Raw genomic sequence first — 23,476 nt, forward strand, 5'->3', positions numbered from 1 at the left:
AAACACAAGTTTTATTCAAGGTGAGAAACCAGTATGATTACAATTCATTGTCATTCAAGCACATAACAGACAGACTGCCTCTGCATCCCTGTCTCTTCTCCCTTGACAATGGTGTGGAGTTTTAAAGAGAAGAGTTATTGTCTTTGCCTTCCTTCTATATTTTCTCACCAGACACACTGGATTATTGGAAGTCTCCCAGCAGCTTTCTTGACATAAGGGACTTGAGATACATATACATACATACATACATACACACATACATATATATATATATATATATATATATATACATCTATAGATCTCTCCCTGATAGTTAATCTGTTTAAATCATCTTAGTTTCCAGATCTTATTGACCCTATCACCTGTTTACTGTTTCCTCACTATGAGCTGGTTTCCCCTTCTCCTGCACCCCCAGAGCCATACAGAATTCTGTGTCTCCTCTGTGCGCCTTGCCCTGATTTACTCCACCTTCTCTTCAGTTTAATTCTGCTGCAGTGTCAAATCTGTCATCATCTGCTTTTTCCAGAAAATGCTCAGTACCCTGTATGTCCATGATCTATGCACTCTTGGAACTTGCTTGGATTACCAACTTGCAAAACTTACAAGGTACACGGGCGGAGTGGCAGAAATTAAACTGAGAACCGAGGTTTGGTTAATGCCTTTCCTCTTGTGATAAAGGTGTTTGAGACTGTAAAACAGACTTTGGTGTAGGGTGCAATGTGTTTGAAGAAAACAATAAACACAAGCTTTCCACACTATATAGCACTTCATAAATATGTGTTTATTTCCTCATCTTTCACCAGTTTTACAGTTTTAACCAGTGCCTCAGTGGTTATGTTTGTCAGAAGCATACAATGGAACTTCAAATAGTTCTATTCTGTAGTTATGAAATTAAAAACAAATTAATAGGCCTTTCCATATGGATCTGCACCAAAAAATAACAAAACTAATTTTTTATAACAAATTACAGAGTTACATAAGATTTCAACTTACATTTCTAACTTACTCCATGTACTGTATTTACACAGTTAACTGATTAATTATTTACATTTTTCAAATTCTGTAGTCATAAATCTTTTTAAATTGTACATTCTAGTTTAAACTTTTATTACAGAAATTATTTAACACGCATTTCAGACATTGGAATTTCAATATTTCACATGAGTTCTAAGAAATTACTGCCTGGTTTCACTAGTGATGTGTCAAGATGCCTCCTTCATAAGAAAATACATATATTACAAAGGAATTTTATAATATTCAGAATCTTGAATTTTGAAAAAAAACTAAGTACGTGGGATGTAATAATGATAATGCTATTTCTCTTTCTATGCAATATTTTTTTTTGGAATGACATTTTACCTGAGATGTAAAATCGTTAGATATGTGGGCTTTTGTTAAAAATCTGAAATTTTACATAAATGTTGGCCTTCTATTTACTGAGAACTACTCCTATCTGTATAGATATATAAATGTTATTTATATATCTATATCATATTTTCCAGAAAAGTCTATATCTACATAAATAAACATTGGTATTATATTAGGAAACTTCCCACTATCCTTAAAAGCAATGTGCTCTAGTACAATATTCAACTTCTGACACAGACACAACAGTAAATGTGACCTCCAATGGTAATACTTCCTTCCAAGGGAAGTAAGAGGTACCTGTTGAATTTGGAAGACGTGGCAGACAACTCATGTGGACCCAATGAAGGAAATTTTATATATCCAGTCCCAAAAATGTTATGCAGGAGCATCTGACACAGCAGATAACTTTGGGTCAACTTTCCATGTTACATGTAACTACCTAAACACCGTCTTAATAGAAAAAAGTTAATTATAGAAACCCCTTACAACAGTTAATGCTGTGCTGTCTTCTCTCATTACAATAATATGCATTTCTATTAACAAATGATTGCAGATACCAAGCTTAAAGCAAAAGGTCATAGATTTCATGTTTCTTTTATTCTGTTATTGGTAGACACTGTTAGGCACAATATGACATTCTTGTAAACATGAATTTTGATACATTAGACCACAAACTGAAGTTACAGAAAGCAGTACACAGACATGTAAGAAGCACAGATCCACTACACATTCCAGGCACAAATGCAGCCATCTGGGAGGCCTGACCCTGTATCCATCACAACTGAAACACCCGGCTGACACCAGTGGAAAAGAAATGCATCCAGTTGACAAACACTCCGGCTTCTGAAATAATTCTCTTTTTTATCTTCTACCAAACATTTCATAGACTTTTAAAATATAGATGGTCTCATAATCACACATTGGTAAAAATGTATTTTATTTTTTTTTACCCTGAAACACCTAATTATTACAAAGTCTGTATGAAGAACTAAGGCCCCTACAGCAAGTAATGCAACTAACACATTTAGAAAGCTCTCTTCAAAATATGTATCTACATATTTTCAAGGAGTTGAAAATAATCTTCCAATAACAAGTCATAAGAGAAAATCTCTTGAAGAAAATCTCTTTTTTATTTCCCAAACTTAAAATTGCACTACACTTTCTGTGCAACACTGTATAACTCAAGAACCAAACTGAGGAATAATTTCTGAGCTTTTAAGTGTATTGCTTATTGCAACTCCCACCCTTCATAACCCACATGTGTATGGTAGGCACAAATTAATATGAGTTATTTACATCCAACAGAGAAAAATCAGAATTCTTATCAGAAACTATTTCTTGAAAAAAATAGTGCACTTAAATTATGTAACTTTAAATAAATTGTTCAGTATCCCATGGTTATATGAAGAAACACTAATTTTAGTCTATAAACTCATAAAGGATTTTTGTTCCACTAAGGACCCATGAGCAATCTGAGTACACAGTTATTGTTATTGGGAGCGAGCTCTCTTCCTCTGAATAATCAGGAAAAAAAGGTGTTAAATTATTTAACAAAAAAGCTTTGGAAAGATACATTAATTTTCCTTTTCTAACTTGCTAGAAATGGAGAATAAGGCAACAACTGAGATAAACATATATCTTGCTTTGTAAACCAAGCTTCTTAATACATTTCTTAAAAGTGAACTTTCATGCTGAAAAATTGCAAGGCCTTAAAAGAGAAACTTTAATTACTTTGACAAGACCATGCCTTCTGTTTAATTCACTATTTTAAAGGACTCCAAAAGATATTGGGAGGGATTTATTTCAGTGTCATAGATGAGTCTTCAGCTTTAAGTAACTCATTTTTATGGTTAAAAAGCTTGTATAGCATCCTTCATGACTGAATAATGTTTAGAAAAATGCCACCAATTTCCATTACAACCTTCTACAGAAGGTTTTATGTTTATGTTTGTTTATGTAAGTTTATATTATGGAAGTATTCTAACCTAATTCCATCAAAAAACAACAGATGGTGTGCTAATATCAGTGTCTTTTGACTGGTCTTATAACCAGACCTCAAAACACAGGCCTTGCTGTCTCATATGGTCTGGATGAACATGGAAAAGTTCTTTTTTGCCACTCAAAGTAGATAATTTAACCAACCAGAACTGGCTGATAAAGTCATGGCAGATGACACTGAAGTGATGACAAAATCATTCCATAAGTATTTTTAAGTCTAAAGTACATAAAAAAATTGTTCAACATAAATAAGACAGACTACAATTCTCTTATTTAGAAAAGGGGAAAAAGGAAGAAAATTATTCTATAAGACTTCTGAACTCATTTTTCATGCTGAGCAAAAAAATTCACTTTTAAGTTCATTCAGTGCTCAATATCCTGCTTTGCCCACTTCTTTGGTATTCTGTTCTCATTCTGCAAATTCTAACAGAATTTTAATGGTCATCTTACTTCAAATGAAAGAGCAATGAGCTGAAAGCATAACCAGAACAACAGATGCCATAATACTGCAGAACACATTGGTTCTAATGATTTCTGTCTCCTTATATTCACTTCTTGTAATGATTGGGGGCATCCGCAAATGCAAACTTCAGTCTGTAGGCCTCTGCTAGGAGTACACTGATGTCTTCATTTCCCCAGTGTACTGTAGGCAAATTCTGTAAAAATATCAGTAACTCCTAATTGAAAAGGAAAAAAAAGAAAAAGAAGTAAATATATTTTTGTCAAATACCAGTGCAACAACTATGTATTTTATAATGTTCATTTATAAGAAACCACTCAGGTAGCACCTCTGTATTCGAAACAAATCTGAGATGCACTTAGGTTTAGTGATTTTTACATAGACACTTGCTATTCAACCTAGAAACCTGCTATTAATTGTAGCTGAAATATGGTTATTTGCTTGATTTTTTTTTTTTTTTTTTTTTTTTTTTGAGGAAAATAATCTATGTTTCTGCCTATCCAAATTATTTTTATGCTTCAGGGCATGAAGTTATACAATTTGCTACATTTTCAAAATTATGGATGATTGTTAAGTCTGGATTCTCACACACCAATGCAAAGATAAGCTACTTCTCTACTTATACATGAAGAATTATGAAATAAATTACTATTTCAGTCAGTTACAATCAACTCCCACCTCAATTCTTAGCCCAGGTTTCTCACTCCATGCTGGTTTCTGATCCCAAAATATTCTCCTGTGGGTCAGCTTTCCCTCTCTCTCATACTAAGTTTAGGCAAAGTTCACTTCCAAGAAGTCTAAGCCCAGAAACAGAGGTAACAAGCTCACTGGGACAGTGCCTCTATGTTCACTTCTGATAAGTGAACATCACCGCGATCCTCAGCAGCACAAAGCCTCAAATCCTCATCTGTAGGTTGAAACCTGCCAGCTCTGAGAGGACTCTTTGGAAGATCCACCACAAATTATCTCCTGTCTTCATGCAAATGACAATTTTTATAGGGCACATCATTTGACTAAACTAAGGAAGTTAGTTTGCTCTTTTAAAGAAATAAAACTGGTGACCCATAAGGTCAGAAACCCTCAAATGTGATGCAAAAGCCACCCTAGGCCAAATTCAAAGTTCATGTTTCAAGGTTTCCATAGTGCAGATTGCCTCATACTTTTAATTGTTTTGATAAACTGTGGCAAACAAGAAAAAGAGAACTTTTGGATGAGTCAAAACAAAATGAATGTGGATTTTTACGATGGGAGGTATAAGGCAATCTTAGGAATAAGTGAAGCTGTTAAGCCTGCTTGTATCTTCTAGGTGCTCTGTTTTTGTAGAAAAAATGCAGACAATTTGTGCATATTTGTATACATGCATATGTATTTGTGAGGATGTGTATATTTTCATGTATGTCTGTTAAGGTTCATTCTAAAGATCAGAAATAAGTGAACAGGAATGCAATTAAAACCACAGCCATTATCTTGTTATAAATCAGAATCCTGCGGTATCATGCACAAGTACCCAGGGAAATTATTCTTCATAAGAGTCTTATTCTTCTTGTTCTCCCTTCTCCCTCCTCTGCACCTGCTTTCATAGAAGATGGCTGTAGAAGCCCTTAGCAAGAATTCAGTGATTTTAGGAAACAGCTAGGAGCAGAAATTAACATTAAATTATTTCCTTGTGTTTCTGAGAAAATTATTTTGACTTCATTTATTTCACGGTCTTGCAATACTGGTTCTTGTAATAGGAAAAGAGAAAGGACAGAAGTTGAGCAGTACTGTATATTTAATTATGAATAATAAGTAGTAATACAACAGAGTTAGCATGAGAATGTCTCTATTACACTTGAGAGAACACATTTTTAATAAAGTATTGCACAATTGTCAAAATCCCACTCTTTTTCAAAAATTTCTATGTACTTATTTGACAGTTAAGCTGATAACTGTAATTAATAAATTAGCAGTAGAGTAGGAGGGTTGGGGGGGGGGATCATAAATGCCTAGCTCCATGGAAGTTCTTTTCTCCTTTTACAAAAGTAACTTTCAAGCAGCCTAAGACACAGCAATTAATTCAGTGAGCTTTGTGAAATTACCTCTTACTGTTTTTAGTCTCAAGAATTTTCTGGGTCAGACTTCAGGTGCAAACTGGTGCAAATGATTCATATTGCTGGAGCAGTGTTTTGGTTTGCTTTTGGGCTTTGGTTTCTTTGGGCTTTGGAACATTCAAAGACTATAATTTCAATATCCATGCTATATGGAATTTAACATATAGCTCAAATCTGAAATAAGACTGTTAATGATGAACTAGTTTAATACTTCTACCATAAATTTCAAATTTGATAATAATTTTCATCTGAATTAAATATATATATAAATGGCAGAGCAATGCATTGACTGAGTGGGCATTTTGCCACTGTTACCAAGGGAAAATACCAAAGTCTAAAACTGATACTGACTAGTGAATATAAATCCAAGTAATCCAAGTAGTGAGTTAAAAATCCAAGTAAAGTAACTGGCCAAAGATATGCTACTTGTATGACCGTCTAAAGATAAGGCTGATCTTCCTGTGATCTATTACAGAGCTTCAAAACTTGCTCAGATGGAAATAAAGGTTACATCTTTTTTTAAAATAAAGTAAAAGTTGGCAAAAACTTTACTAAAGAAAATGCTATTTTCTTTAAATAAGAAAATTTTACTTTTCTTTAACTGCTACAGAAAATCATGCTGCCTTTATTGCTGCATATGGAGCATTCTTTGCAAATAAGGAAACAAAAACAATCAAAAACCCCCAAAGTAGTTGGATTTGAAGATTTGTACAAACACACTACTAATATTTACAAGACCACATGACAAGTTTGTCTAAAACTGCTCAATTCAGCATTTTACAGTTAAAAAAAAAATAAAAAAGAGTAAGAATTACTACAAGTGACTCAAGCTTACTAATTTCTTTTTAGTTATCATTCCTTTTTGTCAACAGATAAACAGGAACTACTAAGCAGCATGTACAAATAAGGCATGCATACTAACTTCTTAGATTCATTTTCCTATCCACAACAGTATTAAAATATGAGGCACTCTTTGAAATATGCTGAATCATAATGTGAATTAATATTTAGCATTAAAAACTTGTAGGTGAAAAACTGCCTGGTCTATTTCAGAATAAAACTAAGTCTAAAAATCAATATTTGTAAAATATTCCTGGAAGAGTTTTCTGCTTAATTTAAATGGTATTGTGATGACACCTGGCTGAAGAATCAGGGCAGCCAGTAGATCATCATCAGAGCTGGGGTTTCTAAAATCCCAGTCCAATGTTTGTTTATACTTTGGCTGTAGCAACAAAAAATATGCTCAAAATTATGTCCTTTGAATTTGGCAAACAGAGTGCCCTGGCTTCCTGGACTCTTACTGAGAGGAACAGGCACACCAATCCCTTGGACTGGGGCCCATCTGCATGGCCCAGCCTGCCAGCACAGCTTCATCTCACTCAGTTTGTGATTTGTGGTGTCTGCCCTGCCATGCCACACCACGGAAAGGCATCTCCATCCTCCCGCCCTCCTCGCCAGCCAGGCAGAGCAGGAGCAAGGTACCACTTGCACAGAAAGTGAAGGGGTTTTAGTCACAGTGTTACCACCACAGTCAGGGGGCTGCAGCTGATGTCAGCCAGGACAGTGTGAGAAAACTGGCATTTTTAGCAGGGAGAGGAGAAGGTGAAGGCAGGATCTACGAGCAGTTCTACACAGAGGGGCTTGGAAAGAAGAAAACAGGTGCCAAGAGACAATAGCAACAAGCTGAAGCTAACTTGTCACACGAAGTTAACTTGTCATAAGAAAACAATCCTTTGCAATGAGGGTGTCTGAGCAGCTTGCCAGAGAAACTGTAAATCTGTCCACTGGGATTTTCACAGCCCGCCTGGCACACTCCTGGACAGGCTGATCAAGCTCTGATGCCAGCCTGGCTTGCAGCAGCCACGTGCATTATGGACCTCCCTCCACAGTGAAATTTGCCAGTGTTTTATTTTTTAAAGGACATGGGCTTAAATAGAAATTCGAAAATGCAACAAAAACAAAGCACTAAACATTTACCCCTTTGGAGTGTTTCAAGAAACAATGAAGTCATGTTTCCTGACAAGTAGAAGTATTGTATTTTTCATTTGTAATTAAAGGATATAAAGAGGCTGGTGCAGCAGGGTTGGACTATGAATAAATTACAAATCTATAAATCAAACTGACTTTTAAGTATGTCAAAAGATCTGAATGTAAACTCTGTATTAGCCTTTGTAAGAGAGTTCTGGTTTATATTGACTTATTTAACCCACAATTCTGAAATAATTTTTCAGTACATTTGAAATTCAACATTTTTGTTACCAAACAAAAACCTTATCTTTTGTAGAATTTCACTCATCTTATTTCCACAACTACATTTGGATTTACATGATACTTTACATATGTGTGTTTGTAAAATATGCTGAAACACTTTATATAGCATGGACAACTATGCTACTACATATAAAGTATTTTTAAACACTTAGAAGCAGCTATCTAGAGTTCAATTTTAAAGTAAATGTACTTTCAAAATGTAATTTTTCTCAGAAAATTAACGTGTATTCTAGAACTACTCTCTTCGCATTGTAGTCAAGACAAGACAGTGGCAAACATTCTGGAAGTGCTGTGGTATAAAAGCACCTCTAGATGTATGAAGAGTAAAAGTATGAGGTCTGTGTTTTACACACCACAACAGTAAGAGTAATACTGCAGGTTAAGCTATGGCTGTTACATGCAAAATTATTCTTGAGGGAAAAAAATGTTATCCCAGAAGATCCAATGCATGCATCTAAAATAAAATACCAGACTACCAGATAGCTCAAAAAGGTGATTTCCAAAGCCTTTATTCCTCAGTTTCCACTAAAATCAAAAAGGTCAAGGTCTGCTCCTTGTAGACTAAATCAAAACTGAATATTAATAAAACTTCACAAAACATAATAATTATTACAAAGTTATCAGCCTCTTTCTCCTCATGGAGTTTTTAACCCAGTGAAACCTCAGCATATTAAAATAATCTTTAAAAGACCCCAATCCAGAGCAAAGAAAGCAAATTTTATCATGTTTTAGAATCTGATTCATTATCAAATCTCCTTACAGTATGACATCCACTATAATCCTGTTTGAAATACAATTTTTAGCATAGGATTGGCCAATAACACTGATTATTTGGCAATGGCTATCTGTAGTTGTTATGCTATTTATTATCACCCCTACTCTGACTCCATATGTGGGTCTTGAAGGAAGGAACATCAAAACCATTTACAGAAAAAATAACACATTGATAGTTTATAAAACATAAAAATGTTATTCTAATGAGTAGAACACTAAGTCATCTTCTGTGCTAATCAAAGCAATATATTTACCTTGAAAATCCAGAGTTTTTGTCTGTGTGAATTATTGACAAAGTTCAACGGCAAGGTGGTTTTTTTTTTAATAGAAGAAACTTAATAGGACATAAAAACCAGTAATAGTGTTTCCATTTTAGATAATATAAAATGGCAGTAACTAAAGTTAAAATCAAACTTGAACATACTGAGGACATTAACAGAGTTAGTTTTTAGTGTCAAAACTGAGAACCAATCTATTAATTTAACAAATAAAGGCACTCCTAAAATGCAGTACTTTTCTACGAGAGTTGTTAATCCTTACTGCTGTTAACTGCAATGTAATTATGGTCTGAGTACTCCTGGCCTACCACAGCTCTCTTCTCTGAGAGGCAGAACCTACAATCTTACTATATTTTATGATCATAAACTTTGCAATATTATACTTTAGGACTATATATAAGTATATAAGTAACTTAAAGGTAAATTAAATTTATATATAATCTTCAATGATTTGATAAGAAAATGCTAACAACTACAATTTTAATGAGCTGTATGTATTACACATTATGAACACATATAAAACACTGCAAAATTTATGTTGCCAATTTGATTAAATGGCCCCTTTATGAGAGTTATTTGTACTTTCCAAAATTGTATTTGAAATCCCAGAACATAGCACCTACTTTTAAAGAACTAATGAAGTGAAATTCTACTAAAATTTACTTAGAGTAATTATTGAGACAACCTAAGGAGGAAACCAATTATTGCCAGGGGAAAAAAATGCTCATTTATCTTTTTAGATAATAGAAAAGAGAAATAAACCCTATGCATGCATTAAAGAAATCTAAATGGTTTTATGGTTTTATGGGAAATTGCATAATGTTGGACCAAAGAGAGCTGGGAGACAATTCATACATTTGTTTGCAAACAGATATAACCACTTTACAGGCAAAAAAGAAAATCCTGAATATAGGGATTATTTAATTCCTGTTTCCTTTACAACACTCTTTTTCACTTGATTGCATTTGGGATTGTCAGGTGTGAAAGGAAAGGATGGCTAGTGCCAAGTGGGCATCCCCTCTGTGGCCTGCACTGTGGAGCAGACAGACAGGTGTGCCAGAGCTGCAGGGCCCCACACCCTGTAAAAGCTGCAGTAACCAGGCTGGCACGGTGCTGTGCCATGTTAACCACTAATCCTCTTCACAGATATTTAGGATGAAGGATACCTGCTGCTTTGCGACTCAGCCAGGCTCACTACAAATCCTCCCCCTCCAGCCTGCTATCAAAGCAGTGACTGCACTGGCTGGTGGCATGAAAGCACAGGTCCAGCACACCCTGCAGAGCCTGGATGACCTTGTTCAGCTGCCTTAGTGCTGCCTTTCCCTTCCCTCTGCCCCTTGCTGTTGAAATGATAGTGCACCGAATGAATACGGCTCTAGCTCTGAGACAAGCTCTCTTTTTTTCTTTAGAACTGTTTCTTGCAAAATGCTCAGCAATATTCCCTATGCTGCTGCCACCTCTTACTTCTCCAGATGTCCTAACCTGCTACACAGAGTTGCAAATAATGAGCTCTATTTCTAGAGTGCTGTGCATCTTATTAATTACCTGTGTCTTGGAGTCAGAGAAAACATTTCTTTCCTGTTGGGCCCAGCTGGAATTGAGAACACTAAGATTTCAAAATCTAATATTAAAGAGATAGTAGGAACAGGTCACCTACTGCAGCTTAAGAAATGTTTGCTGCAGATACAGGTTAAGAGGCGTAAGTGGACCCAGATCCTTCAGTGGTACAGCTGAGTGCCTGTGCTGCTTCCTGAGCATGGAAAGCACACAGCAGCAGTGGCAGAGGCAACAAAGAACAGCCCCTTTTGGATCCTGGATGGAAAAATGCCTTCCTCGTTCCTGTAACTTCAAAGACTATGGATGAACCACAACTTTGATAGGCACAAGATGGGACAACACTGGTTTATCTATGCTAAGTGGTAGGAGCATTGAAGTCTGCGCTCGACACAATCTGAAAGACTTAGGAGACATATTCTTGGCCAGTCATAAATGAGTGTCACCCAAAAACTTCCACCTGGAATATGAAAGTTTACAGGAAAGAAACAAGAGTCGTAAAACTACAACTCAAATATTTGCTGAAATACTGTAATGTTGAACATCCTAAATTCAATGCTAAATTTGATCTTCTCTCATACATTGCTTTATTGCACATTACTTACATTATGCTCCTATAATTCCTTGAAAGGAACATTAATTCTTTAAATCAGCCTTATACATCTTAATTTTGACCTTTTTTTCACACAACATGACATCTCAATGAACAGACTATAGCACACAGAACTCAGAGCAGTAGGAATCTAACTACAGAGAAAAAACATTCAGAATTCCAACTAGACTTGTTGCATCTTAAAACTAGTATTTCTTTAAAAATCTAAATATTTTAAAGGTTAATTTCTTCTGCTACCAGCTTACATTCAGCACTTCAAGAACAGTGGTTCTCAACAAGTTAGTATTTTTTTATCCTTTAATTCAAACGCATTATAAATATATACACATAAATATATATATTCTTTGATTCAAATATACATTTTAATTCTTCAGTTCTTCATTTCAACTGATCAATTTGCCATTAATCTTATGAAAACATAAAGAAGTATGCTATTCTTATAATTAATTTCATATTCCTAATAAGAACTTCATAGAAACACACCTTAACATCCTGAAAATGAAAGCTTATGGAAAGTTGATGATTTTATCATTTCCCTTTCATGTTTTCCTTTTCATGACTACTGAAAAAGATTCCAGGACTCAGCATACTAAACTAACAATTAAAGTCCTGTTTCATCCAATACGGATCTCTTACACAAGTCATTAGCAGCCTTAATTGCTAATCATAAAATATGTGGTTCTAAAGGACTATGTCAGAGATGCTGGACTTAGCTTCAGCTCACTTAGCTGAAGAGAAGATTTACATCTTCATTTCTAAGAGTATTGGTTAAAAAGTACATTTTAGGACCACATCACAGCTGGTATTATAGGTAGTCTTATTACTTTGGTCTCAAATAAAAACCAAACTCACAAGTAATCTCCATCCCTAAAACAAGAATCAAATTTGCATGCTAGATCTTTTTCTCAACTAAATTTACTATTCACATGTTATTATTATCCCAAGTTTATAAGACAAGGTTAAGGAGTTAGAATCAAAGCAAGCATTGCCATAGACCCTAAAGGATTTAAGGTCCCTTCCATCCCAAAACCTCCTATGATTCTTTTTTTTATTATCCATGATAATAGATATCTATGTTCTATGATTCTATGATACTCGAACACTGATTTAAATTCAAACTTAAACTGGACAGTCAAACAAAAAACAGCCCTAGGTTCTTTCTCACATCTAAACTAGAGAAAACAGAACTTCCATTTTATATATCTCACATGGAAACTGAGTATCTCAGGAAGCTTCACACTTCTATCCAGGAAAGTTTCACAGTTGACAGAGCAGTTCCAGTAGAGCTGACAGTTCCAATTGCTAGAGCTCAGAACAGAACAGTCCTGTACCATTCTGAGTATAATTTTTTCCATATTGTTTTATGAAATATTATTATATTGATGGTATTTGCAGATACATGTACTTCTTATGTACCAAAATACAAATCATAACAAATCATAATAAAGAATAAAAAGCCCAAGTATGTCATTACCACTAATTCCATCCAAAACTCAACAAATAAAGGAGAACAGATGCAAATATCCAGAGTATAAAAAGTCATGAAAATTGGCTGTCATTCTATAAAAAGAAAATCCAAACAAAATCCATCTAAACGTGGAATGTACTGTGCCAATTAAGGCTGCAGCAATTATGGCAGAATTTAATTTCTCAAATGACTTACCAATAAGTTACTACATTCTATCCATTTTTTTTTCTGTAGTCAAGCAAGATCAAAATATTTCTATAGCAGATTCCAAGAGAAAATTTACAATTCTGCCTCTCCATGAAGTCCATATGCTAACCACTCTTCTTGGTTTGGTTTTCCTGACCATAATTTGGCAATGCATTTTAAGTAGGACAATTCTACAGCTACAAATTCACACATATTTCATTTCCTTATCTACAGTGACTTAGATTTTAACACTGGAGTATGAATAGCTAACAGCTCAGCCAAAAAAAAAAATGAAAAAAAGAAGAAAATCATAAAATATCATCTGAATATAATGAAGCACAGGACAAAACTGTATCAAAATTGTGTGTATTTCTAAACTAAAGTAATTATTACATTTTGACAAAATGCTGTAAATTGTTACGAGTAAAATCTCATCTTGTTTTAGAGAAAATATATATTAAGGATGACTGATGCAAAATTACCTGTTTTTTATAACTTAAGTAGTACTGCCTGAGATATGTAACTTTTACATCCAATAAATATGTCACAGTGCAGAGCCTACTTAAACTAGTGTATTTTAAGAAGTAAAACAAGTACTCCTAAAGAGAGTTCAAATAGAATATTGTCAGTATCCTAGGGGATATAGGACTGAAAGACAATTCCATTACTTTGCTCAATAACCACCAAATGAAGCCACATTTTGGTGTTTTGCTCTGAAAAACAATCATTCCCCACTTGCCACATCAAAGCCCATAAAGCATTTGTGCACCTCTAAGAGACTTAAAGACAGCAGTACAGAGAAGCCACGACTTGGCAGTGGAAAAGACCTTCATGAAGATATCACAGTTAAAGGAAACAACCTGCCCCATCTGATAAGTGAAAATTTCCCAGTTAACTTGAGAAGCCTCACAAAAATCAATAAGAAGTAATCTGGAAATCCCTTCAGCTCTGAGGAAAATGCCACTGTTCAAATTAAGAAATCAATTAAGCTTCCTTGGTGACCACAGAGGCACAAGAACACAAGACAGGGGATCACCCAAGCTTCATAGGTTTTCCCAAAAACCTTTGTACAAAAATAATAACATTTCCACAAATTTCTATCCATTCCTTGATGCTTTAAGAAAAAAAATATACGATACAGAATGCTTCAATCAGAGAGAAACTCCAAAAGTACATCCATAGACAACAGACTGAATTGTAATGCAATCCAACTGTACAGTATAACCTAAAGAATTAAAATATCCTAAACCAATAAATACTACATGAGAAACATGATTAATAACTGAGATAGTGCTCAAGACACCTTCAGTTTGTTTGGGGACAAGAAACATCCTGAACCAGGATTAATCTTCCTGTACCACACAATAACAAATTTATCAAGCTTTCTTAAAAAATATATGCTGCTCTTCATGTCCTGATATTTCACATACAAGATGCTTCATTTTGTATAATGGTTTATAAATCAAAGTGAAACAATTTATATACTTTTGATCTTTCATCAAAATTACATTATGACTTAAATCTTTACCCTTGTTATAAGCCAATCCAAAGGCATTCTAGAAGATGTTCATATTCTCTACCAACCTTTGCTTTACAAGGTTAAACAAGCAACATTCTTCTAATACTCTCTGCTAAGGTCAGTTTTTCATTTCCCAGTCTACTGTTGTTAAACACAATTCTAAAGAAATTACCAAAACCCAAATATCTAATTCTCATGCAAATCCCAGAGAAATGCAATTTTTCAAAATGAAGAACTGGAACCACAGAAAAATAATAACTCTAAATGGAGTACCTGGAAACCCTAAGGCACATACAAATATCCTAAAGCCCTGGCCTTTTAAGACAATTAAAATACTATCACACTTTCTTTATATAATATTTAATTGCCTTGCACATCACTATACTGATAAAAAAGATACTTTAAAAACTCAACTTTAGCCAGCCAGAATTTGAGATGAAATTTCTATATAAGATGATAAATGTCTTAACTTTCATGAAAAATATATTTGTAAATCAACAGCTGAATGCAGGGTTTATTCTTTACTTATTTAGAAAAAGAACAGCTTCCAGACACAAACATGAGAGAACCAAATGTCTTTTCAGTACGGTGGATAACAATGGGCTAGGTTGATCTTTTCTGACTGCTCATTTTTAAGATTTCCAAGATCAAAGTCCTAAAAGCTCTTAGGCCATGACTACCTCTTCTTGGTAATCCTGGTCCACACACATAAGGAAATAAACAAGTTTACACTCCAACTTTAAAAGAATTTGCGCATTGAAAGCAGTGGCCTCTGTCATGGTATCAATATCCAAAGAGCAGTCTGGCCAAGGAACACTCTGACAATTACACAGCTGCTCCGGAATGGTCATCAAATATCAAATAGGTCAAATTAATTCATTTCTCCCTATGTAAGGAGAAATATTACTAAAACCAGAAAGAATCAATACAGAGAGAAAAATACTGTTTTCATAATAATTATTTTGGCCCGTGACAACTAGTATTACATAAACTGAATATGAGTAATATTTTTCTGTATTTCTCCCACGTGTCAGATTCTTATGCCTACTTGGTTTTGTAAAAATTCCAATTACATTAAGAAGAAGGTTGTGGCATATCAAAGAAAAGCTGCAAAAAATCTATCTGAAATGGTTATCCAAAGAATCAAAACAACACATAAACCAACTAGGTTTTAAAGACAACATTATACCTAAATTCATTTTCTTTGGATAACTGGAATTGTGACAACATTTTTTCTTTTACAAAACCATACCTTTTGAATAAAATGTCATTCTATTTAAATAAATAAACACGACCAAGAAGTGTATCTGGGTCTGGCAAAAAACCTGCTAACAGCTGTAATGAATAAACATTTCAGTGATGCATTGTATGGTGCAACCTAAGTGTTTGATGGGCTGGACACTGACAGTGACGCATCGCTCATCTCTTTCTGCTTCTTTAGCAGGCAGATGAGAGGAGGAATTCCTCTATCACAATAATCTCCTAGAAAGGAAACTATAACACAGCTTGGAAGATGTGACCTTTTCTCACAGAAGAGAATAAAGACATCAACTACATGAAATATCTTTCAGAGGTATATTGCTGCTGGCAATTTCGGGTTGCTTTAATAGGCTTGCCTGCGAGCTGGCACTGCCGTAGCAGTTCCGTGCCATGCTCTGTCATCTTTTCTCAGGGGTGGCAACACTTGACAAAGGATGTGGTAGAGAACAACTGCTACTAAGGATTTCAGATGCCCCTTTTTAACCTGCTGACCTATGGGGATCAGCACCTGAAACTAAGCAAGATGTGTGAGAACTGTATGGAGAAAAAATTAACACAAAGCTTTAGTGAATCAGATCTGGAAGACTGGATGGAATCACTGCTATTCATTCAGATAACAGCAGGCAGATGCTACTGTGAAGAAAACAAATTAAGGTGGGATAAATGAGAGCTCTTAGTACGTTTGAAAAGGGATGTCTAATGCAAAAACACTACAGAGCAAACAAGTTGTGCAAAGATTTTACTCTTTATGGCAGCTGAAAGATGTAACCAGGAAGCTATGAGAGTAATAGTAAATCTGCCATAATGAAATTTCTGGAAAAAATCTAATTCTGATTTGTTTATAAGGGTGACAAAACAATAGGCATTTCAGTTCTCTTTATTTTTACTGTCTTGCAGTTGCCAAAAGACAATTTTGTTGTAAGATAGCAAAATCTACATGCACAAGCATTTAGGAAACCATAGGCAAAAACAGAAAATTGAAAGAAAGAAAATGAATCCTCCTCCATCTTCTTGCCTCAAAGAAAGGCATGTCACTTCATCCTATTACTCAGCTCATACTCCAAAAACTTCTGGTTTCTCTTTGTTCTCTTATCAGTAGTTTTGATTGAGTTTGGTTGTCAAGTGTAGAGGCTCCTGTGATTTTAGTCTTCTCCAGGGTTACACACTGATAAGGCAAATAATTGACATTGTTATGCAGCAGGTTCTGCTGAACAAATAAACATGGAAAGAAAACAGTTTTCTTTATAGAGAGACGTCTCCAGTGACAGCTGTGAATTACTAACTAAATGGAAGCCCTGCCAGTGCATTTAGTTTAGCAGGTCACTTAAATTGCTCAGGATGAACAGGAGTTCTTCCTTTGTTCAAGAAAAATCCTTTTTATATTGAAATGGAGAAAATGCAAAGATCCCTTTGTGGTATTTACTGAAAATAAATAAAAATACTGGTTGGTGAGAGAAACATATCTTACAGAAATCAGAAAGTGCTTTTTCTAGAAAAGTGCGGGACAGTGAAATCAGATTTTCATTGTGTGGAAGATTTGATTTAAAACTTGGACAGTAACAGCAGCACTGTGAAGTAGAAGCCATAAAGCAAGGCTTACTGCAAATCCCTTCAGATTACACACACTTAGCATCACGTCTTTCCGTTCCTATTGCAGGAATCAGAACAAACACAGCTCTTGCCAACATGTGCAGATGAAGGGGCCCCAGCTCTGTATCCCAGCCTGCAAACCACACTGCTCATCCCCAAGGATTTTAGTCCCAGCATCCTTAGAGGTGTGGAGGTCTGAACAGAAAAAATACATATATTTCTTTTTAGTTCATGTAGCCTTCCAGGACAAGGAAGGACACAACTCAGAGGCAGAACAACTTGCTTCTAGAGTTCAATAATGTTATTGGATACAGTGACAAAAATGAAAAACAATAAGGAAAAAACAGTGGTTACTCAACAACTACTGAACTTTTTTTTAACCAAAAATAGTGTTTCTTATCTACAACTAGGCTTCACAGAGAATCACAGTTTTAGACATATTTACCACTGCAATGTGGTTCTAACACTGTGTGCTCTCAGTTGGTAAAGACCACTAAAAACTACTAGATTCCAAAATGTTTACAAGGTATTTGTTTGTAGACAAAAACATTATACGTGCTTTGGAAATGGTGACTGACATTTCAAAATTATACTCTAAAGCCAGTTCATTATCGGTTTCAACAACTGCTTTTTGTACCTATACTTGATAGGAACCATGTCTGTCAGTGGGAGTACAGGTACAAAACATAAATTTGGGGCTGGTTCCTAGCATCATAGATGATACTGCTAGAGAAGATCATTATTTATCCTGGTCTGACCTCCTGTGTAGATAATAGGAGCCAAAACTAAATATGTGGTTGGTGTTTTTTTAAATTTCAGGAAAAACACCAATATGAAATCTTTAAGAGCTACAGAAATTCATTATTAGTTAATGTCTTGGGGTTTTTTCCCATATCAAATTTCTCATACATGAATCGATTCACCTGTTGGTTTTCCTTTTGACAAATTAAGTACGTCAAATACTTCAGTCATGCTCTCTGAGCCCTCTCTCTGTCTTTGACCTAAGACATCAGAACTGGATGCAATATTGACAAAGAAAGAAAACCACCGAAAGGTAAAACAAGATTTTAGGTTCATTAATTCAAGGATCCAATCACTCCCACATGCCACAGCATCATTCTGGGAGCTCATTAGGAGAGATGTAGGCATTCCCCACCCCACAGATCTCTTTTGGAGCCACACATCACAGGGTACAGTCTCACACTCCAAAGGTATGACCTATTCTAATTTTTCTTTATTTGCAAATTTTTTTCATTTGACTGCGTCAAAATACGGCTCGCCTGAAGAGCTCACCTGAACAAGTGATTCAAGACTTGTTTATGTAACTGCTCTGTTCTCCCCACTTTGTCAGAATGGTACATCTGTGTCATCTGCAGATTTCTGTTAGCAGCTATTTTGTTAGTGGAGATGCTGAATAGCCTCATACTGACTCCCACAGACACTCATTAGACAAGCCTCCTCTTGAAGATGATTAACAAAAAAAAGTATTTCTTTTGTAGGATATTGTATTATATTTCTGTTGATACTGTTAAATGCTATTTAAGTGTACAGAATAAAATGCCACACACACCACAGTATGAAATTATTATATTGCACATTTGCATCCACCAATGTAGATTCACTTTTCAGAATTAAAGACAGAAATGAAGCTGTTAAGAATGACATGGGGAAAAAAATGCTTCATTTACTCGTCTTAATTGATAGTAAGAAAATTGGCTAAGTAAATAGCAATAAATAGTAATTATCAGAGAGATAGTAAGTAAAGATGATAGAATTTAATACTTGTAATCAAAACTATATCTTCATTATCTTCCTGAACATAGTATTTTCTTCCCACAGTGCCTTCTGAGATAGATAAACAAAAATTGCCCCACATACAGGAAGCAGTTTTTACATGTTAAAAGATTTCCACTACAATCCATAAAGGAAAATGAGCATAAAGCTCTTTTTGCAGACAATATTACTAACTCATTACTATTGTAAGCTGGACACACTGTGGTCATTCAAAAACCTATCTGATTACAGCATTATCCTCTGATATGTTGGAGTTTCCTTATTTACAGCCTTCCTGAAAATTAGGAATAGCTTTGGATGGCCTATTGGTAAAGTGAACAAGCCTATCAATAGGAGGAGTTCTGATACCCATGTAGATATATTAACAAAATTGACTGAGTATTCAAAACCTACATGGAGGCAAAAATAAATATCCAAAACTATCCAAATAGCTAAAAATATCCAAAATAATTTTAATTTCCTTCTGAAAAGTAAACATAAATAAAGGTAATAAAATGACAAATTATTCCATTGCAGTTCCACATTCATGACCTAGAGTGTATTGCTTACTGGTGAGTGATCACGTTGCCACAAGGGAAATGATAACACACTCAGCAAGACTGAAATAGGACTGAAGCATGAAATAACATCCTTGCAGCCCCTGCAAAGCACAAAGTCAGACTACTTATGGTGACTGGAACCATTCCAAGCCTAAAGCTACCTCATTTATTTTCTAACACTGTGTTGAGATAGCAAAGTTGCAATGTGGATTTGGAAAGCCACAACAGTCCACTCCTGACTCATGCTGTTAGTACATTATATTTATGCTGTTATCACACTACCTATTGATGGGAGATTTCCTTATGGTCAGAGCCAGAGCAGATGATGAACTACATGTCAAGAGGAAACATCAGTTGCTTGAGTGCATTAAAATATACAGTCTAAATATCAGGTGAAACTAATTCTAGTGATTAAGAACTATTACCAGTTTCAGATATCGTCACACAGAACCCTGTTTCAACGATTATACAAACATACTGCCATGTTTTGCCGAATGGAAGATTTTACATGAGAACAGCTTATTTACATTGAGACTTTAACATGAGTTTTTATTTTTCTTTGATCCATAGAGCCCTTTTTTAGCGGAGTGTGTTCTTTGTATCTTCAGGAATACTGTGGTTTGGAATTTCTAGGGTTTCTTACAGTGCATCTTCAGCATTTCTATTTGCCAACTACAACCAAATACTTTGAACAAAATTTCTGGGAACACAAACAGCAAGAAAACCCCCTGGTTTACTGACAAGATTTTATCTGAAAAGCCAGATTTAGAAATACTGTCTATCACTCACCTGCAACCTACAATCAAAAATTCACCTTTTAATTTCTAATTTCTTTGATCAAATCTTCAATAAGCTCAGTCATTCCACTGGAGTATAATTTTGGGTACTGAGTTTCTTTTGATGAATATCAGGACTTTGGTTGCTCTGAAATAAACTGGAAAATTTTTTCAATTTTGTGATATTCATTTAATTACTTTAAATATTTTTAGATATTTTCATCTTTTTGTAAGTAAAATCTATATTTATTCTGTTTCTAATTCTCTCCCCACTAAGATTGTAGAAATGGACATCATATAAAATAAATGCTAAACCAAAATGCTTCCAATTTTATCTTTCCAGCATTAGTCATTTTGTTTCAGTCAACTTTCTCAATGCTGTTGATCTTCACCTCAGCAATTTTAGCTGAATTAGCTTCAGTATAATTTGTTGACACACTTGACAGTCTGGCATTGCTTTTCTACAGCAAATATCCACTATTATGCAGATATTTTTATCCTGAGTCTCAGATTGTTAAGACAGGCAACTTTACTGAAGTTAGAATATGATAATTCTGCAATTAAGACGAATGCAATGTTTCCTCTGAGAAAGAAGTAATTATGATGAAACCATTGAAGATACAGCATGACTGTAATGTACCAAAAATTAAATCTGGACTGACAAGAACATTCAATGTAACTTAGAAGAATCAAAAATCCCCTCCAGTGCCCAGAAGTGTACTGTTCTATCAGGTGAAAATTCAAACATCATGGAAAGTTGTACATTATGTGCTGTTCCAATCATAGTTGGAATGTATATAAATGAACACATTAAAAAGCACAGTTGTGGGTTTTTTACCAGGTTGTAGAGACTGGTTTGAGAGCCTCTTCTGGTTTGAACTGTTTTGGCTGGGCTTTTGCTGGGGCTTCTTTTGTTACTTGCTCGTTTTTTTTTAACATAAAAGGAGATTCAGTACAATTGAGGTTTTTTTGCCAGACTGAACATTTCTGGCAGTAATTTTATCTTCCATTGGTAGAAGGCCTTCTCTGGTTTTGGTACTTACTTAAGATTGGCTAGGAACAGCAGGTCCAGAATGAAACAACACTTTTAAAAAACACCAGAATATGGATGCAAAAACCTCAGCTCAGTGTTTCCATATGATTTTCTGTCACGATTTTATGCAGTATTAACAACAATATGTGTAAGTCTTAACTATAAGACAGAAAGACTAAAACCTTTGCATATTGGTAAAATGCTCTGCAAATTATAGTTGAATTGCTCTGCGTATTTGCAAAACATTTTTTGTTTTGAATCCTATTTACTGAACTTATATTCCATTGATTCTCAATGTACCCAAGTGAATATGCTTTGAAAAGAGGTATGATTGTATTTATGTAGCAGCAGCGTGCCTCTGGATCTATGACAGCCTACTCAAAATATTCAAAGTACTATGCCTTTTTTTTTTGCTCTGTGATCAATTTAAGTCTTCAACAGCAGCATTTACTAAAAATGGTGAATTCAATTTGTCAAATAACTCAACTGAAGCACAAATTAAATTATTATTCTGGTTCACTTAAAGCCATCCAAAGACCTAGAGGGTTATCAAGAAACTACTTTATGGATAAGAGAACAAAAATCAATCTGTATTCTTGCATCCTTCCCAAAGGGTTATTAGACCAGCAATATTCATCACCCATTGCAATCTGTATGAATACTTTTAATCTTATTCTTTTTTCTAGAATAAGCAAAATAGAATCCTGTTCCAATTATGCACAATGTGATTTTTAGATGTAATCACAGCTACTTAACCTAAAAGTGGTTAGAAAATTGTGCCAATACCATAAAAATTTAGCAAAAGTTATTTATATAAACTTACTGAAAAAAGAACAGATCTATTAGAGACTGTCAAGAGTCCTCTGTCCCTAAACAGGTATTTCCCCTCTTCATATGTAATTGTCTTTTAAAGAGTTGGAGGAGAAAAAAAGTTTCCTACCATCTTCATTTTAACCTACAGATTTGTAAATTCTAGGAAAATATTACATTTTCATAAATTTGAATTCATTGTGCTCTATGCACATTAGCAGCATTAGTGATATGTGTCTTTCTGAACAGTACAGATTTTCTACAGCTTTTCAACCTCTGTCTTCTGCAGTTAACTATAGTAAAACTGTGGTTTCCTGTATCACAGGAAAAAAAATGGTACTAGGGTTTGGCTAGTTTGTGTAGGTGTGTTTGTTTTTTGTTTTTTTTCTCTAAAAAAACTATTTTCATCCTGTGCAATATTCTGATAATGTCAAGAAACATAGAAACCATATGGGTACCATAAGTTCTAAAACTACATTACAGGTCTGTATAAAAAAAAAAACCCAACAAACAATAAAATATACAATCCACAGTATAAACAGCACTGTAAAATCATTTTCTGATCTTGCCATGCTCAAGTACTTGCACAGTAAAATCCACAGTAGAAAAATCCAATCCACAGTGTTCCTGAAGATATGAAGAACACACATAGCTAAATAAGGACTCTTTGGATCAAAGAAAAATAAAAATTAATGTTGAAGTCTCAATGCACTTAAACTGTTCTCATGAAATTAATGGCTCAATCTTTCATTTGGCAAAACATGGCTATATATTTGTATAATCACTGAAATAGGGTTCTGTGTGACGATATCTGAAACTGGTAATAGTTCTTAATCACGAGAATTAATTTCACCTGATATTTTTTTCTTCATGTATGTTAATGCAGGCAAGCAAGTGTGAAACTCCAAGTAGTGCTCTTCAGCTCAGGAAAAAGTTGTTATCCATCATTAAATATCTTATGCATGAATGCTTTATGACCCCATCAGAATATTTGGATCCAAACACTGGTTTCTATAACACTGTTCACAAAGACACCTCCTTTAAAATAGCAATGATTATGCTACATTTGGTCCAGGCCAGTCTCATTCACTCTAA

The 23,476-nt window shown here is 34.7% G+C and overlaps 1 protein-coding gene across 1 annotated transcript in view; it reads right to left on the reverse strand.

Moving 5' to 3' along the window:
* Nucleotides 1–762: 762 nt before the first annotated feature.
* Nucleotides 763–23,476, reverse strand: part of LOC131591881 (TBC1 domain family member 22A-like) — a 141,869-nt gene continuing 119,155 nt past the window's right edge. Inside the window, exon 13 of the mRNA XM_058862990.1 lies at nucleotides 763–4,043. Coding sequence (XP_058718973.1) covers nucleotides 3,915–4,043 — 129 coding nt within the window. The 3' untranslated portion in view covers nucleotides 763–3,914. The remainder of the gene's footprint in view (nucleotides 4,044–23,476) is intronic.

The sequence above is a fragment of the Poecile atricapillus genome, chromosome W (genome assembly GCF_030490865.1).
Source record: "Poecile atricapillus isolate bPoeAtr1 chromosome W, bPoeAtr1.hap1, whole genome shotgun sequence".
In the NCBI taxonomy this organism is placed as follows: domain Eukaryota; kingdom Metazoa; phylum Chordata; class Aves; order Passeriformes; family Paridae; genus Poecile; species Poecile atricapillus.